This window comes from Salvia splendens, chromosome 13 (assembly GCF_004379255.2).
Source record: "Salvia splendens isolate huo1 chromosome 13, SspV2, whole genome shotgun sequence".
In the NCBI taxonomy this organism is placed as follows: domain Eukaryota; kingdom Viridiplantae; phylum Streptophyta; class Magnoliopsida; order Lamiales; family Lamiaceae; genus Salvia; species Salvia splendens.
Window position 1 is genome coordinate 24,586,178 of NC_056044.1, and position 19,723 is coordinate 24,605,900.

The 19,723-nt window shown below is 38.5% G+C and overlaps 2 protein-coding genes and 1 pseudogene across 2 annotated transcripts; 1 reads left to right on the forward strand and 2 right to left on the reverse strand.

The window, feature by feature from the left end:
* The first annotated feature begins 540 nt into the window (after nt 1-540).
* LOC121762663 (syntaxin-71-like) lies at nt 541-4,936 on the forward strand. The gene is made up of 9 exons (XM_042158616.1): nt 541-772; nt 841-966; nt 2,982-3,147; nt 3,266-3,351; nt 3,458-3,526; nt 3,644-3,688; nt 4,194-4,256; nt 4,500-4,576; nt 4,727-4,936. Exons 1-9 carry the CDS (start codon nt 620-622, stop codon nt 4,740-4,742), a joined length of 801 nt encoding a protein of 266 aa, XP_042014550.1. The 5' UTR covers nt 541-619; the 3' UTR covers nt 4,743-4,936.
* Nucleotides 4,937-13,141: 8,205 nt separating this feature from the next.
* Nucleotides 13,142-14,160, reverse strand: LOC121761711 (fasciclin-like arabinogalactan protein 12). Its single transcript, XM_042157342.1, has one exon. It carries the CDS (start codon nt 14,071-14,073, stop codon nt 13,321-13,323), a length of 753 nt encoding a protein of 250 aa, XP_042013276.1. The 5' UTR covers nt 14,074-14,160; the 3' UTR covers nt 13,142-13,320.
* Nucleotides 14,161-15,529: 1,369 nt separating this feature from the next.
* Nucleotides 15,530-19,232, reverse strand: LOC121761709 (annotated as a pseudogene).
* Between the last annotated feature and the right edge of the window lie 491 nt (nt 19,233-19,723).

Below are 19,723 nucleotides of genomic sequence, written 5' to 3' on the forward strand. Positions count from 1 at the left end.
ACGATAACGACACGAACACGATAACAACAAACACGAACACGACCCGTTAAGAAAACCTCAAACACGAACACGAACACGACACGAAACCCTCAGACACGAACACGACACGAACACGACACGAACCCATTAACGACACGAACCAATTCTGGTCAACACGACACGATAATAACACGTACACGAGATGACACGATAACGACTCGATAACAACACGAACATGACACGAACACGACACAGACACGTATTGTTAACGGATAACACGAACCCGACACGAACCCGACACGAACACGACACGAAATTTTCGTGTCATTAACGGGTCGACCCGATAAGGACACGAACCCAATAAGCTCTGACCCAAACCCATTATTTTCGTGCCGGTTCGTGTCGTGTTATCGTGTCGTGTCAAAAATTGCCAGCCCTACTGGATGATGTGGCAGTTGAAAGGCAATGTGAGGGCTATGAGAGGTCCTAGACCATTGAGGATGCTCTTAGGGAGCTAAAATTAATTATTGCAAATATAAATAAAAATTACAGCTCTGTAATAATAAAAAAAAAACAGAAGGAAAACCTCTGTTATTTCGTCCCTCTCTCTCCGCCTGTATCCCTCTCATGAGGTCAAAAGATGAGCGTCATTGATTTACTAACTCGTGTCGATGCGATCTGCAAGAAGTACGACAAATACGATGTCACGCAGAAGGATTCCGCCATCTCCGGCGAGGACGCCTTCGCCCGCCTCTACGCCGCCGTAGAGTCTGACATCGAGGAAGCCCTCCAGGTTTGACTAATTTCGACTACTCACGTTGACTGAATTTTCGAGATTTTGATTTAGATTTATCTTGGCAGAAAGCGGAGACAGCTTCCAATGAGAAGAGCAGGGCATCGGCTGTAGCGATCAACGCAGAGCTTCGAAGGACCAAGGCCAGGCTGCTCGAGGAAGTTCCAAAATTGCAGCGATTAGCTGTTAAGAAGGTTCTGTTAATCCTAATTTCTGTCTGGATATTCTCTTTAGGGTTCACTTAATTTGTCATTTTATGTCATCATTTTCCTATTTCGTTTGTTTTGAAGCGAAAGCTCACGATTCATTGTGCGATTTGGTGAACCGTTGATTGTTTTTTTCTAGAATCTCTCATAGTATTTCATTCCTTCACGCTGTCAAATTTAACCTTTATTGAAATTAAGGATTTCCTTGTTAAATTCTTAGTGTAATTATCGGCCGCTGAGATAAATAGATAGCCTGCATTGTTGATTAAGGTTTTTATGACCTTTTCAAGTCGAAACCCATTTTGTTATAGTTGCTTGAATAGGCGGTATGTGAACGGTTTGTTCATAGGAAGCTGTTCAACATTAGAGGGTCCACTATAAGGCGGACACGCCCAATAGCCCCGCCCCAGTTTTTGTCCATAGCCCCAGTTTTATTGTCCATAGTGTCCGCCACTATAGTGGACACCTCCAATAGCCCACAAATTTTATAATCAACTTTCATTTTATAATGTTTCAAGTAATTATGAACAAATTTATCGGGCTATACGTAATTAGAAGAACACGACTATACGAAGTAGAATTAAAATTAAAAGTAAAATTAAAATTAAAATTAAAACTAAATTTAAATTGAAATGTAAAAAATAAAAATAAATAAAATTGGCTATAGCCGCGGCGGTCGGTGCCGCCACTATAGGCGCCGCGCCTATAGCCGCGTCCGCCCCCATTTCGCCGCGTCCTCGCCCCGGAGTCGGCTGAAGCCCGTCCGCCCCCTACCGCCCCCATTTCGGTGTCCGTCCCGCGGGCGGACAACTTCTCCACTATAGCCCGCCCGCCCTCCGCCCCAACCCGCGGCTATAGCCGCTGGCTCCCCATAGTGGATACCCTTAGGAAGTTGTGGCAGCTTGAGCTGAGAAAGAAAAATGTGTAGTAGTTAATAGCAGATTGGGCCGGTAGCAATTTGGTTATTTATTCACTTTACATGATAATACATACTTGTACCTTGTGGCACCGGGCCCTAAATTCATGATTTCAAGACCGTGATGGTTGGAGTACCTTGTGGCACCGTGCCCTAAATTCATGATTTCAACTACCTTAGGACGGAGGGAGTAGTTAATAGGAGTAGCAGATAGGGCTAGTAGCAATTTGGTTATTTATTGACTTTACATGTTAATCCCTACTTGTGCCTTGTGGCACCGTGCCCTAAATTCATGATTTCAAGACTCTGACGGTTGGAGTACTTTGTGGCCCTGTGCCCTAAGTTAATGATTTTAACTACCTTGGGACGGAGGGAGTAGTGAATAGTAGCAAATATGGACGGTAGCAATTTGGTTGTTTATTTACTTTGCATGTTAATCCCTACTTGTGCCTTGTGGCACTGTGCCCTAAGTTCATGATTTCTAGACCATGATTGTTGGAATACCAGAAGTCTAGAACTGATGAACTGGCTGATGTCCAATTTAAAATGCCAAATGGGTGTTTCCATCAAGTCAATAGCTTACTTGTGCCATTATATTGTATCTGGAAACACTCCATCATGAGTTTTCTTTGAGGTATCAACATCCAAGAAAAGGTGGGTACTGAACATTGATGTGTGGTGTTTTGGCCTGATCTAAATTTTTTGAATGAGAGGTGTCACCCCATGGTTCTGTTTTAGTTCATTGCGAGCTATCATATATGGGGGGTTTTAATGTAAGTAAGCTGGCGTTAAGTCAAACGACTGATTTAAATCGTTTGTTTTTGCGAAATTTGAACTGAAACCTTATGAGTATTTATTTTTGTTCTTGTTTCATTTTGCAAAACTGATGCAACCTGGTCTCACACACTCTCTGGGCTGGAGATACCATTTTACAGTCATGTTGTAGCTCCTTGGTCTCTTTGAAATGTTGTAGTTTATGACACAATGACACTTCAGCACTGTTTTGTTCTTGATGATAAATAATTTCATCATTCATGTCACATTTTAAAGTTTGTGAAATAATTAATGATGTTGGTGTTCATTTCAGGTTAAAGGACTTTCAACAGAAGAACTCACTGCCCGTAACGATCTGGTCCATGTCTTACCTGATAGGATCCAGGCCATACCGGATGGGTCTGCAGCACCACCCAAATCATCTGGGGGTTGGGGAACATCAGCTTCAGCTCCTCGTACAGAAATAAAATTTGATTCAGGTTTCTTTTCCCGTTCAATATCCATTGTTTTCAACTTCGTTTTTCTGTGTGCAATCTCTTCTGCTTCTGGTGGAGCTGATTTGGGTTTTGTTGACTATCTGTTGATGCTGAGTTTTAGATGGAAAGTTCGACAACGAATACTTTCAGAATACAGAAGAATCAAGTCAATTCAGGCAAGAGTATGAGATGCGGAAAATGAATCAGGCATGTGCTTTTCTGAAAATGCATAGTCTAGTGTTATTTTATGGAAGCTTTCGACAATTTTTTGGATTATTATTTTCACAATAGTATCATCTAAATCATAATGCAGGACCAAGGTTTGGATGTCATAGCAGAAGGTTTGGGTACACTGAAAAACATGGCCCAAGATATGAATGAGGTTACCTTTCTTCTTCCATGGCTGTTCTCTTTACTTGTTGATATGTGATACTTTGTTTTGGTTGTTTGCCAATTGCCTATTCTACAATAATCTCAAATTCCGTACAATTTGTTGCAGGAGTTGGATAGGCAGGTTCCTCTAATGGATGAGATTGACACAAAGGTTAGACTTTCAATGCGAACATATGACTGGTGTGCAAGATTTGAGTAATTTTATTCTTCATGACTCATGTTTTCCTTTGCCTATCAGCATCTCCTGTCCCCTCCATAATACATATTTGTAGACGTATAAACATATCCAACATTACACTCTTTGTTCAAATGCTTTATAGACATTACTCCTCTCTTTTGCTTACTAAAATAAAATGTTCAATCAAGAATCAAGGTTACTACATGGCCCATGAAAAAGCATATAAATTTTACTAGATGAAAACATGTATGGTTTGCTGGGAATTCCTACCACAAAGCTCTCAGCGCAATTGCACCTTTGTTTGGTGGTTCGAGGGTGTACTTGAAGCTCAGATAGTACTTTCATTTGCCAGTTTAGCACTAATTTCTATTTGACTATGTTAGAGAGAATTGTAGGTTGTGTGTTTGACTAATTGCCAGTACGGCTCAATTTGACTTTGGGTGAAAGAATTCATAGCTTTTCAATTGATTGCTTACAGGTGGACAAGGCAACATCTGATCTGAAAAATACCAATGTCAGATTGAAGCACACTGTTAATCAGGTGATTTACTTTCAAGTTCCTTAATATGTGCATGTTCTTTTTAAGTAAATCGATATTGGTCATCGAACAATCATGAGCTGTTTAAATCAACGTGAGTCGATGTTTTCCCCATCATTGTACGTATGAATTGTCCAATGTCTGGGATATCCCAACATCTAAGAAGCATCCTGTTGTCTGACTGTGTAGCATGGGATTGACTTTGCAATTTCTACTCTTCTTGATGTGCTTTTGGTCTATTTGCAGCTAAGATCTAGTCGAAACTTCTGCATCGACATTATTTTGCTGTGTATAATCCTTGGAATAGCAGCCTATTTGTACAAGTAAGTTTTTATAGTGATTCGTTGGAACTCCTCCACTCTCTTTAAGATTAGCATCCCATAACTGATGGAACCGGTGGCCAGATTTAAGATGATGACATTTCTTGCCTAAAGTAGATAATAATGCTTACAAAAAGATGTGCTTGCTTGCAGTGTCTTGAAGAAATGAAGGTTCTGCTACTATGTGTGCTTGCTTCAATGAAAGTGCCGATGCTGTGTTACTTATCGGCGCAAGTGTGTGTATTTCTTTATTTGTTTCATGTTTTGCGGAAGAGAGAAATGGTTACTGGTGTTCTAAATACTTATTTGTATAATTAATTCTTGATCTAATTCAATCATTCAGATTCGTATTTCTTTGTCTAATTCAATCATTCAGATTCGTAAATGTGTGAAAAAGCTTTTACATGATTACACTTTGATAAAATATTACTCGAAGAGAAACAAGGGAAACTATAACCACAAATACTATAAAAAAGCATAACGAAAGGCTAGATTCAAGTTGGCAAAGGAATATTCAATTAAAGCTATCGTTATGACAATTATTCAGTGATCCATCCATACCAAAGTGGATCAATATGTGATGTGTCCAACCAATGAATATTTGACAAATGGAAAACCACATCCAACTAGACTTGAATTTTGTTGCAGTTATTTTTAGAATATATTCATTAGACTAATTTATATGGAAAATTGCATGATAATTAAGTAGATATTACCATTATATTTTTGCCTCTTAAATAATAATATATATCCATACTTAAATTAAATATAGGCATAATACAATGTTTATTTTCATATTAAGTTACTAATTATGTATATAATCGTTTACATGCTTGTGAAAAAGAAGATAGAAAAATAAAATAATGGCTATAGTTTATATTTTTGTAGAATTTTCAATTATATAATTTACATACATAAGTACATAAGAAAAAAAATTATAGCCTTAAAATGTTAGTCGCCTCCTGTATATAATATATTGCATACTTATAATAATAATAATAATAATAATAATAATAATAATAATAAAACTTCTTTTTTTTTGCCGCAATAAAAATTATAACCATACACTTGGTTAGTATTGTTTAAAATTTTATGGTGATGATTACATAATTGAAAACTCTACCCAAATAATCATATAATAAAATAATTGATACTATTATTTTTAAAATTTATGGGGATAAGTACATATATAATTAAAAAAATCAGCACAAATAAATAAGCATGACAATAATTTTATTTTTCCATCTTCTTTATTTTTAACGCATATAAACAAGTATACATGTAGTCAGTAGCTTAATACGAAAATAAAATTTTTATTTAAAAGTATGTACATAGTATATTATACTTAAGAGGTATTGATTTTCCATATTTAAAGATTAAGTAGTTTATAATGAAAATAGTCTAATGAATATTTTCTAAAAATAACTTTACAAGTGTGCATGTCTAGTGGAAGTGGACCCCTTTATGTTTCCATTTGTCAAAGATTCATTAGTTGGTCACACCACCTCATTTTGCCACTTTGGCGTGGATGGATTACTGAATATTTTCTCCAATTTTATAGGAAAAAAGAAGCGAGAATAGTAAAAAGGAATATTGCGAAAAACTTTTCCTCTCTTTCGAAACGTATTTGAAATTCAATGATCAATCAGTATAATTTGGAATGCACAAATCATGAAATGATAAAAAAAATAAAACTTTAACATAATCCCGATATCATAAAAAATCTTAATGCTCCTTGCTAACAACACTAAGATTTATATTGCATGGTCTATAAAATCGATATACCAGGTAAAATAAACTAGAAAAAATCAAAAAAAATTTTGAAACAGTTTTGATAAGATTTACTAATTTTAAACTCAAAATCAGATAATCTATTAATTGAAGAGAAACGTCTAATTTAAGTTGTGTTGGAGTATATGGTGTGTTACTGTGTTTGTTTTGATGAATTAATAGATGTGTTAATTAATTTAATCTACAACGTAACAGAATTCAAACCATAACAGCTAGAATCGCTGATATACCTACTAACACCAAAACGGCAGATGACACCGGACGTGGCAGTTTCCGATTGGCTATAGTTGACGTTACATGTGGAATGCCCATGCAGTCAATCCCTCCCTCTCTTAATTTACCGTTTTATTAATATGCTAAATAAAATCCATAATCAAACTCGAGAATTTCTCTCTACGATTCATCAATTTGTTTCAACACTGAGATGGCGGCAAATCTATGCGGTTTTGAGTTGGTAGTGTTGTGCAAATCGAATGAACAAATGATGGTAGACGACGCGAGGAGATTACGTGGTTCAATCTCTTTCGAGATCTACATCCACGGACGAAAATGGAGTTGTTCTTATTCAATCACCAACTAAGAATCAGAGATACAATTACAACTGAACTCTCTAAACTAATCTCTCTCAATCGAAACTATCTTGCTCGAGTGAATTGCTTCTTGGATCAGCTATGTGTTGTGTGTATTGTGTGTATCTCTCGCCCTCTCTCTCTTTCTGTTATACAACATATATACACAGTTTCCAGAACTAGCATTTGGGTAAAACCGTCTATCTAACCCGAGCTTCTTCTTGAGTTGGGCTGAGCTGGGCCAGAGAGAGTAATCTGATGTGGGCCTGGGCTCAGTTTCTTCAAGCCTTACTGCAATGCAGCTACACCACTTCAAATCTCCACCTTAGCTGAATTGTTGGAACACCTCCATCCTCATCAACCACCTTCATCTCCGAGGAACAAGCCCAACCAAGTCCAAGCAATGTTCAAACTTAGAACTTGGTAGAGATTTGGTGAGCATGTCAGCTGCATTCTCTGTAGTATGCACCTTCTTTACACACACTACCCCTTTTCTTACTTCATCTCTTACAAAATGAAGTTTGACATCAATATGCTTACTCTTTTCATGGAAAACTTGATGTCTTGACAGACTTATAGCACTATTATTGTCGCAGAGGATAGTCACTGTATCTTGATGGACTCCAAAATCTTCAAGGATCCCCTTTAACCAAATTGCCTCTTTCACTGCCTCAGTCAAAGCAATGTACTCAGCTTCCGTTGTTGAGAGTGCAACCACCGATTGCAAACTCGACTTCCAACTAACTGCTGTCCCATAAATCTTGAATATATATGCTGATTGTGATTTTCTGCTATCCAAATGTGCTGCATAATCAGCATCACAATACCCAATCAACTCATCAGTCTCTACATCGTCTTGCTTAGAGTATAACAAGCCATGACTCTGAGTACCTAGTAAGTACCTTAAAGTCCATTTCAATGCCTGCCAGTGAGTCTCTCCATGATCACTCATATACCTACTAGTCAAGCTTATAGCATAGGCCAAATCAGGACGGGTGCAAACCATAGTATACATTATACTGCCTACTATGCTTGCATAAGGCACTTTAGACATCCTCTTTCTTTCTGCATCAGTTTTTGGGCTTTGTTCAGAGCTCAGTTTGTATTGCTGACTTGATGGAGTTGAGACTTGTTTAGAGTCAGTCATCTGAAACTTACTCAACATCTTTCTGACATAGCTGTGTTGTATCAGCCATAAGCTTCCTTTTGCTCTATCTCTTATGATGTCCATCCCAAGTATCCTCTTCGCATTTCCCAAGTCTTTCATTTCAAAAGCTGCCTCAAGCTCCACCTTGACTTGAGCAATCTCTGATTTGCTTGGTCCTGCCACAAGCATATCATCTACATATAGTAGCAGGTATGCGATTGGTTTACTTTCCTTGTATCTGATATATACACAACTGTCGAATGATGACTTCCTAAATCCCATCTTCATCATCTGCTCATCGAATTTAAGGTACCACTGTCGGCTGCTTTGCTTCAGCCCATAGATGCTCCTTTTAAGAAGACAAACTTTATCTTCATCTCCGGGTTTGACAAAGCCTTGTGGCTGTTCCATATATATAACTTCCTCTAATTCCCCATGCAAGAAGGCAGTTTTTACGTCTAGCTGTTGCAATTCCCAATTCCGATGGGCCACTATTGCCAACAATATTCGGATAGAGCTATGCTTTACAACCGGGGAAAATACCTCATTGTAGTCAATCCCCTCCTCTTGCGTGAAACCTCTTGCCACAAGCCTTGCTTTGAACCTAATAGAGTCATTCTGTGAGGCCTCCACCTTCCTCTTGTATATCCACTTGCAACTAATGGGCCTCTGTTGGATCATGGATCTCAAAACCAAAACCCAAGTTTTATTTTTTAGCAGTGACTCTATTTCCTCATTCATTGCAGTAATCCATTTCTGTCTATCCCTGCTTCCAATAGCCTCTTTGTAGTTGCTCGGTTCATTCAACTCCAGCTCTTCTGCAATGCAAAGAGCATAATATACAAAATCTGCATCTCTGAACCTTGCAGGTGGTCTGACCTCCCTTCTAGTTCTATCTCTTGCTAGCAAGTAACCATCATCATTACCTTGGTTACCAACTGAGGGTGGAGGATACTCAGGTTGTGGGCCTGATGAACTGCCATGATCACTTGAATCTGCTGAGTTGTGTTCATAATCAGCACCTATCACGGTATCCTGATCACTCTTATCACCAAGATCATCCTGATCACTTTTATCACCAAGATCATGGTTTATGTCAGACTTCACACTCTGACCTTGTGACTCCGTGACTGAAGCTGCATCTTTGTACGGCATCTCCAATTCATTGAAAACAACATCTCGGCTGATAATAATCTTTTGGTTCCCACTTTCTGTACTCCATAATCTGTAGGCCTTGACTCCAGTTTGATATCCCAGAAAAATGCACTTTAAGGCCCTCGGCTCCAGCTTCCCTTGCCTAATATGTGCATATGCCCTGCACCCAAAGGTTTTCAAGTTTCTGTAACTGCCATGACTGCCATACCATCTGTTGTCGGGAGTATCATGGCTGATAGCTGAACTAGGACATTTATTTATCATCTTTGCAGCCGTTGAAACTGCCTCTGCCCAGAACCTCTTTGGAACACCAGATGTGATCAACATACACCTAACCCTTTCCAACAAGGTTCTGTTCATTCGTTCCGCTGTCCCATTTTGCTGCGGATTCCCAGGTGCGGTCCTGTGCCTTTTAATCCCATATTTCTTGCAATAGTTCTCAAACTCTCTTGATAAAAATTCCAAGCCGTTGTCCGTTCTAAGGCACCTCAGACCATGCCCCTTTTCCACCTTCACAGCTTCATGCCAACTCCTAAACTTTTCAAATGCCTCTGATTTTTCCTTGAGAATATACACCCAAACTTTCCTACTGAAATCATCAATAATGCTCAAGAAATACCTCCCCCCTCCTATCGAGTTGGTTGAACATGGCCCCCACAGATCACTGTGGCAATAATCAAGAGGCTTACTCGAGGTGTGTTTACCTGTTTGGTATGGGAGCTTCTTTCCTTTTCCAAGCTGGCATGATTCGCACATCTTCGAGTATTCAGGATCGACTCCTTGGATTAGCCCCTTGCGAGCTAACTCCTTCATCCCTCTCTGTCCCACATGACCAAGCCGGTTATGCCAAGTTTCATAATCACTGCTCTCTGACACGAGTGCGCTTCCTTGGATGGTCTCAGCATCCAAATAATACAAGCTATTTTTTCTTATAGCTCTCATGATGATGTCCTTCCCGTTCAGTACTTTCATACAGCCATGTGATGACTCAAATGAATACCCCTTTAATTCCAACGTTCCCAAAGAGATTAAGTTTCTCTTTATATCAGGGATGTATCTAACTCCAGTCAAAAGCTTAACCGAACTATCATGAATCTTGAATCTAATATTACCAATTCCATGTACCTTGCATACCTGATTATTCCCCAAAAGGACTGTGCCAGTAGCTTCCTTAAGATTCTCAAACCATGCCCTATGTGAGCAAATGTGAAACGAGCAGCCGGAATCCATTATCCAAGATTCTGCTATTTCTTTGCCAACCACGTTCAAAGCTTGAGCTGGCTCCATTTCCTCCGCACAATCAGCAGTGCTAGAATTCCCATTCTCTTCAGCTTGCTTTCTTTTGAATGCGTAGCAATTCTTCTTGAGATGACCAGGCTTGCCACACCAATGACATTTCCTGGTTTCTTTGTCACTGTCAAGAGATTTTTGCCCCTGCATCTTGGGTTTGCCAGCTCCATCCTTGCCCTTGGATTGCTTCTTTCCCTTGTACTTCTTAATATTCAGAGCCTCAGCTGCACTGTCACGGCTCGTGCTTGCTGCTGAGCTTGATACCTTCTGCAACTCCCTAGCCTTCAAGGCACATTGCACTTCCTCGAGGGTAATTGTTTTCTCCCTCCCATACAACATGGCGTCTTTGAGGTGATCGAATGATCTTGGTAGCGCATTGAGAAGCAGGATGGCCTTATCTTCAGCATCAAGAATTACATCGATGTTTTCAAGGTCATCGATCGCTTTATTGAATTCATCGAGCTGCTCCTCTATAGCTTTCCCTTCTTGGAATTTATAGGAGTACAATCTTTGTTTCATATAGAGGCGGTTGGCAAGAGACTTCACCATGTAGAGATGCTCGAGTTTATCCCAAATTCCAGCAGCTGTAGTCTCCTTTGACACTTCCCTGAGCACTTTATCGCCCAAGCACAGAACAATGGCACTATGTGCCTTCTCAAACATCTCCTTTTTCTTGAGAGTCTGCTTCGGATCCTCTCCATCGGCGACCTCTGGCGTCTTGGACTTGATCGCCTCAGCTAGCCCTTGCTGAATCAATAAGGCCTTCATCTTTATCCGCCAAAGCCCAAAATCATTCCGGCCTGTGAACTTCTCCGCTTCGATCCTCGGCGTCGTCATCGAATCCTTCCCACAGACGGCGCCAATTTGTTGTGCAAATCGAATGAACAAATGATGGTAGACGACGCGAGGAGATTACGTGGTTCAATCTCTTTCGAGATCTACATCCACGGACGAAAATGGAGTTGTTCTTATTCAATCACCAACTAAGAATCAGAGATACAATTACAACTGAACTCTCTAAACTAATCTCTCTCAATCGAAACTATCTTGCTCGAGTGAATTGCTTCTTGGATCAGCTATGTGTTGTGTGTATTGTGTGTATCTCTCGCCCTCTCTCTCTTTCTGTTATACAACATATATACACAGTTTCCAGAACTAGCATTTGGGTAAAACCGTCTATCTAACCCGAGCTTCTTCTTGAGTTGGGCTGAGCTGGGCCAGAGAGAGTAATCTGATGTGGGCCTGGGCTCAGTTTCTTCAAGCCTTACTGCAATGCAGCTACACCACTTCAGGTAGCATGGAGAGGATTCATATACACAGTGATTATTCTGAATTTCGTGCTTTCTTGTCAGCTCATCCTTCTCCAACCGCTCATCGTAGGTAACTTCTACTGATTTTCAATTTCCTGGTTTAATTCTTTGCAATTGGAATAGAGCAAATTGTGTTGATCTCACTGAGATGCATTTGGTTTTTGTCTCTGCTTCGTTTGTCACTTTAACAACTGATTTTATATGGTGCTTAGTTAATAACTACAGTATAGTAAGGTGGTGTTCGGTTTCCTAGATAAAATAATACCAAGATACAATTTAGGCTTGAGTTGTGAGATTATTTTAGTTATAGGGGTTAGCTATGACTAATTATCCTTCTATGATTGAATCTTATGAACCAAACACAATACAAATTTATTCCGGGATACAATCTTGCAAACTGAACACCCCTAAGTGTGTTATTATTATGAACACTGGCATATATAATTGTGAAGATCAGAAAATAATAAACCTCAATGACATTGTATGGAACTAAAGTAGATGGAAAAACTGGTGATGCTGCTGCTCTGTTTGAGAGAGTGTAAAAATGAAGAAATACAGTGACGCCCTTGCTGATCTTAATGCTGCTATAGAGGCAGATCCAGCACTCTCAGAAGCATATTGGCATCGGGCATCCATTCTACGTCAACTCTGCAGGTTTATTTTTCTTCAACCTTAAGGATCTATCCTCTCTGTGTGTTAACAAACAAAATATGTATTTGTACAGCCAGAGGAGAATTTCATGTTCACTTAACATATGGGAAATCAAATTGGAACTGATTCTTATTCTACATCAAAACGTTGCAGAATACATGAAACATATTGTAAGGGAGGACATAGAATTATTAGTTAGTGTGTAAAAACGAGTGTGTTTTCTCTCAAACTGTGACTGAGGCAGGTAGTAAGGGAGGAGATGGAATTGTACCAGATCTACTTTCTGGTCGTCTGTGTGGGAGTTTAGCATGCCTACTTTGAGACTGGAGAAAGCACTATCTGGCTGCAGAAAGAGAGTTAACTCTTGGTTTGAATCATTAAGCTGCGAGTTGAGGTTGTCTGCTTCTCTTGTTCTCTGCAGCAGTTTCATGGAATCAGGAGCATGGTAAAATGGTTCAAGGGAGCACACCTCTGAGATAGATGGTGGTGTGGTGAGTTAGGTGGTAGAATTGGCTGTTTAAGGTGGGAAGATGAGTTTGACAGATCTTCAGGCAACTAAAACTTTGCTTTGCACACAAGATATGCTGGTGGATTTTCTGTGAATTTTTTATTGATTCATGTTTGTAATCTTTACCTTCAGCATCATGCAAATCTATTGTTCTTGCAATTCGTATGTTATATTGTCACATATGCAAAATATACAGAGACACAATGTGTTGCAAATCAAATCACTCTTAATGTAACATACAACAACTCTTGGAAATCACAGCAATCCAGAATACAAGAAACACATTCTAATAATAGATATCCCAACAGCATCTGTTCTTGCACTCATCATGGAAATGCTGCCATTACTAACATGAAACAGGCCGTTGCATATATCGCAATGGATAGGCATTTTTCAGCCGCAGAATCCACTGGTGCAACATATACCGGCGAAGCCTTGGGAGAGAGTTTCTTTGGCGAAGGTGATGGTGGAGGCGGTGGTGGCAGAGGTACGTAAAATCTCATCGGAAGCAACACTTTATCCACCTGATACACAGCTAGCTGGTTGTCATCAAATATTGTGTTGGATACACTTGTGTTTGTCTCTCCAGTTGTAATATTCACAACACTTCCGAATGCAGTCACGTTCATTGCCAGCAGTTCTGTGCTGCCCCCGGCTTGTGTGCGCAGAGGATTGCTGGCTGTCTGGAACTGCAATGGGGATATATGGCTAGTCAGGACATGAAACTGCACCAGCTCTGTCTTCTGCTCATCAGTGAAGGAGTTGAGAGTGCCAGTTTTAAGGTTGGAGAAGGCACTGTCTGTCGGGGCGAAAACTGTGAGGCCATTACTCGAATCAAGAAGCTGTGACTCAAGGTTATCTGCAACTTTGGTGGTCTGCAGCAGTTTTATAAACAGACCAAACCTTCCATCCTTCTTGAGGATGGAAATCACACTAGGTGGCCCAGTCGGCGCAGGGCTAGCTGCCACAGTAGCAGGCACGGATAGTGCAGGGGCTGCTGCGGGGGACTGTGCAGCAGCAAGGGTGCAGCAAAAGAGGAAGACGAAGGGAAATGGGAACGGGATGAGTAGCTGAGTCATCTTGTTGCTTCGACTTAATGAGGTACTGGGGGAAGGCGAAGATGGATGATGACACAACCATTAAAGCTTTAATTTATAGTGTGATGAAGTGAGTGGGGAGAAGAGAAGCAGTGACTTAGTGTGGTGAGTTAGGTGACAGGAACATCAGCTCAAGGGTGGAAGTAGATGAGTGTTGACAATCTATAGGCAGCTAAAAGATTGCTTTGCATAGAAGATAAAACAACCAAGGCTGGTGAGTTTCTCCATATCTCATCTTGATTGATATTTGGGACTGACTATGCAGCTAATATTTTTCTTCAAAAAAAGAATTATAAAATATTTAGCTTGTTTGATCATATATTGCTTCAACTTCCAATTTTATTATTCTCAACTTAATCTACTGTCCACTGTAAACAATCCTCTTTAGATACTTGATGTATATTTGGAATTGGAGATGAAGCATATGATATGTGATTAACATTGGGAGTATCTGGAGAAGACACAAATTGAAATTTCATGGTTAGTAGATGGAGAAATTAGCTATGATAAAAAAAAACTCTTTATTTGAATTTGAGACTTAATCTCGAATATCCACTTCATTTCCCAGTCTTGTCAATTATGATTGCCTTGTCATTGAAATAATTGGATACTATCATCCACCACTTTCCAATAGGTATAACTTTTCTTGATTAATTGCAATTTGGTTACTATCATTGATAGATTAGCTAATTATCATCAAGGCAATTGCGTAATGTGATCATTGTAATTTAATTGCATTATTGGTGGATTAGATAAATAGTATGACTGTTAATTATTGCAATGGATTATCAAGGATAACTCTGCTTGACCTTGATAATAAATTACGAACTCTATGTTGGTGACCTATTGCCTTCGTGTATATTGCACTAGGGTTTGTTAGATTTGGAATTACTCTTGGATATTGGTACATGTATTTCAAAACAGTCAAATATTTATAATTTTGTTGATATATGTTATTCAATGAAATTTTTGTATTTGTAATTGCAAATATTCTATTGAGTATAGAGATTTGAATTCGAATCCTGACCCTGTAGGCTATATGTATCGAAATATTTGTAGTTTTATTGGTATTTCTATTTAATATTTTTATATAGTACTATTAATTATCAAAGTTAAAACCAATTTCTTCAGCATTTACAAATTCATACACGTGGTTATATCATCAAGTACCAAAATACAAGAATTTTCTATTACAAACTCGACTTTTATGATGAGAATATTGAGGTTGAGTCACATAAATGCAACCATTGTTATGATCATGCATCACAATTCTTTTACGAATAAACCTGCATCTCTCCAACCAATTAATTCCATGAATCCCCTCACCTATTCGATAGTCATAATCCCGCAGATGGATTTCTAGTTTTCTACGATAAACTTCATGTTTATGAAGCGTGGTATACCGTATTAGTAAGATCACTCAAGACAATATGAGCTATTGAAAACAGTACTAAAAATTAAGTTTATTAAATTAAACTGGAGCTAATTTACAAATTTTGGATATATTTTTAGACGATCATTCAAAAAAAACATATACCACGATTGACTTCCGTCATAAACCTGTGAATACAATAAATGCTCAAAAGACGAGTAGAACATGATGGAGCTTCCGCCGGTCCCTCCACCGGCAACTCCGCAATCAACCACCACGGGACAAATCCAGCGCCAAGCGAACGATTACCCTACACGGACACAAATTAAATTGGCCGATCAAATACAAAGATTATCGTATCATGCAGTATTTGGATCCTCCAACTAGGATCCTAAAGAGTCCTATAGAGTTCTATTCATTGAGACAAAAGATAAATCTTATTCTCATTCCTCATTAATTTTCAAAACTGTTGGGCCTCAACTAGGGTTTCGCAGCTTTTGTTTACATATTTGTTTGAGTGCTCTAATACTGGAAGATAGACGAGCAAAAGCCTAACAACTGGTGCTTTCATTGAGACATGAGTGTCTCAATGAAAACACCATTTGATAGGATTTTGAATTGCCTATCCAAATTAGGCTTTTAGGTTGCCCATTGACATAAAGAGAGCAGAGCCAGACGGTGAATGATATAGTATTTGATTTTGATTCTAATCAACTATTCCATACATATTTGGAATACATATTTATAATGTGTGGATAATTTGTGTGGATATAAAAAGATATTCTATGATATAAAACAAATCTAATTCAAATCCTATCAATTATGGAAAATAAATCAAATCCTAACATATATGAAAAATAAATCAAATCCTAACAATTATAGAAAATAAATCAAATCCTAATATATATGAAAAATAAATCAACTCTTAACAACTATAAAAATAAATAGTAGTAATATACAGCTAAACAATAATATGGAGATTATTAGGTCACCAGAATAAACTAAATATAAATGTCTCTATCAGAACCATTACGCTAAAATTGTTCTGTAGATTGATTCTGCGTTATTATAATAAAGTAATACTCCCTCCGTCCCTAAAAATATTGACTTTGGGGACAACATAATAATGCAAAATTGATAATAGAAAAGAGATAAAAAAAAAGTTATTGGATATTGTTAGTGAAAAATGAATTTCACCAGAGAGAAAAACTTACCAAAATTAGAAGTGGACTATTTATATGGGACGGAAGAAAATGGAAAAAGAAAATATTTAATGGGGCTGAGGAGAGAGTATATATTTATACTATACTAACATAGTAACAAGGCACATAGAGGGGCTGGCCATTGTGTTGCGTTTCGGTTCAAACTATAACCGGAACCTGCATTTCCAGTTCAAAAAATGGAGCGGGAACCAAACCATATAGGAGTCCCACGGTAACAATCCAAACCGAAACCTAGGGTTCAGAGACCAACCCACCCCATAGCCAACTAGAAAGAATTTTCTGTAGACCAACCACCAATTTCTCAAAAAGATGAAGTAAAAGAAATCACTTCCTGAAGAATCTGTAAATGCAAATGCAAATGCAAAACGAGCAACCAATCAATCCCACAGCAACAACTTGCTTATGCATATTTAATTGTAGATCACCAAATACATGTACTATGTAATAATGTAAGAATAAAAACAGATATACCAAATAGTACATTTTACACCATCCAATCAAGCCCAGCAGAAACGATGTAAGATGACCATATAAAGCACACAACAATTCAGTAAATAGTAAATACGAAAGCAAGGAGAGCCCACCTAAATGGCTGCCCTTATCATCGCCCGTAAAACATACTACTAATAAAGACATAATTTACATTACATTTCCAGAAAATAAATAGCAGAGTGTTATGTTACTGAAAAAGACTAGAGAGTGAGATAAAGATGCAACTAACTAAGAATTAGGATAATAAGAAAGTTTGTAGAAGAACAAAGTGTAATGCTTCTTCGCAAACAACAAGCCATACATTCTATAGTATACCTTCTGAACATCAGTCTTGATAAAAATGAGCATGTATAGAATATCCATTTGCATAGTGATGAGACAGCAATCAGATAGTATAAGTAAAGTCTATATGCATTAAATGAATGCATCACAAGTGTGGGAAGAGAAAAAGAAGATGAAGCAAAACCAACAAACCAGGAGCCAATGAAGAAGAAAAGGAAAAACTTTACAGAAGCATCACCTATTTTTCTTTGTTTTCTTTTAAGTTATTCATCGGCTCCATTGTTGACCTTGATTTCTAAAAGGCGTTCCACTGGCTGCTGTCTGCATATCGGGCACCTGTTTGTTTGGAACCTCGGAACTTTTGCACACTCGCTGCACATACACTGCACCATCAAGAATATACGCATGTTATTTATAGATAATTAAGAGGAACCTTGATCTATTAATGGAGTCACAAATTTCTGAATATGCTTAAACAAAGAGTAAGTGTACCATGTGACGACAAGGGAGGACAGTAGTGTCTCGAGGTTCAGAGAGGCATATAACACATTCCTTTCCAGGATCGTTCGCATCAACTTCGCCCTTGACAGAATTTCCAATTCCATAGATCTCTTGCAACTCATACCTCATGCCGTTCACGCACAAGGCCACAATATCTGCTTCACCACTCTTACATGATATTCACCTTTATCCTTCTCAAACACAGCCTGAGTTATCTGCGAGTTCGAGGACCCATTGTCAGAGTTTCCATTTTGACAATCTGTCAATGCCTCTGCTTTGACTGCCAGTGGATAAATGTCCACATCCCTGTCTTTCAACAATTCTCCATCCTCAAACATTGAGAGATGTATCCCGGTTCCAGAGGGTTGCTTAAACTCCTGGGCTAAACCTTGTTTAAAATCCACTTTGATCAGTGGATGCAAGCTTTCTTTGATTTGAGTCAAGCAACAATTTTCACCCTCCTTTGCAAAGAAAATTATTGTAATGCTGCATACAACAAGCAATCCCAATTCAGATTGATCGATAAAACATAAAGCTAATTCTCATGACTGTGCATCCACTATCTAGTTACCCAAATACTATAGTATTAAACTAGTCACCATCAGCACATTGTAAATGTAACATACACTCGAAAATTATACATTAACAACGAGCTTTTGTTTTTGCTAAACAGAAGAGGTAATTCCAGCCCATTTCTGCAGATAAAACTATAAAATTCACATGATCCCACTTTCCACAACTTCCAAATGCTATGAGCACTTGCAAATTCAGTCAACTACTATACCCCATTCGGCAAATTAGGTACAACTTTTAAAAGTTGGCAAATATTTATCAAAGAAGCAAACTTTAGCAGTATTTTTAATACAATTCATCACTCTCTTAACAATGAGACCGCGTTAAGGCATCAACTCTAAACCTATTTTACAATCACTCAACTCAAAATCTAAAAAAACCACTACTTCAATATAATGAAGAAAACATTTAATACCTTCCCGCGACGGTGGCGTCATAGGTGAAGGAAACAAGATAATTGCCGGGATTGTCCTCTCCTCAGCGTTTCCTTCTTCAAATTCACATCGTTCCGAATCGTAATTGGGAAATGTGGAGAGGAAGGGAAGGGAGAAAGGTGATACATACAATTACTAGAATACAAAAGGGGGAATGAATGTATATGTATTAATGTATGTATAGAGAGAGATTAGAGAGGTGGTGGGGTCGGGGAAAAAGAAAAAAGATTGGGAGTGGAATCTAATGACGGGGATGATGAGAATCCACCATGTATCTCTATAATCATAACATGTGGTTTTTTCTATTTTTATTTTAAAATAGAACTTAGATTCAGTGTTTGTGCTTAACTTTTTTTTTTATTCCGTATTTAGGAGAGACGTATGACCCTCATGCGTCTCCTATTAATGAGACGCATGACGATTATGCGTCTTTCATAAAGACGCATGAAGGTCATGCGTCTCTCTTTTTTTTCATTTTTTTCCAACGACGCATGAGGGTCATGCGTCTTAGGTAGAGACGCATCTCCCTCATGCGTCTCTTATTTTTTTTAAATTTTCACGGACGACGCATGAGCGTCATGCGTCTTAGGGAGAAACGCATGATGCCCATGCGTCTCTAACTTGCTAAAATCAGTACCCAGCAACGCAGAATAGGCACAATTTGCCCGAGAAAGAGAGGGAGACAAAACTTGGCGATTTGTTGGCGATTCCCTTCATATTTCGGTATGTTTCATTCAATCTTTCAACATTGTTCC

What these genes read in the sequence shown, in the direction of transcription:
- LOC121762663 (XM_042158616.1), top strand. Translation starts at nt 620, where the DNA reads ATGAGCGTCATTGATTTACTAACTCGTGTCGATGCGATCTGCAAGAAG. An exon ending in AGCGATTAGCTGTTAAGAAG is followed by an intron (nt 967 to 2,981) that starts GTTCTGTTAATC and finishes TGTTCATTTCAG; the next exon opens with GTTAAAGGACTTTCAACAGA. An exon ending in TGGCCCAAGATATGAATGAG is followed by an intron (nt 3,527 to 3,643) that starts GTTACCTTTCTT and finishes AATTTGTTGCAG; the next exon opens with GAGTTGGATAGGCAGGTTCC.
- LOC121761711 (XM_042157342.1), bottom strand. Translation starts at nt 14,073, where the DNA reads ATGACTCAGCTACTCATCCCGTTCCCATTTCCCTTCGTCTTCCTCTTT.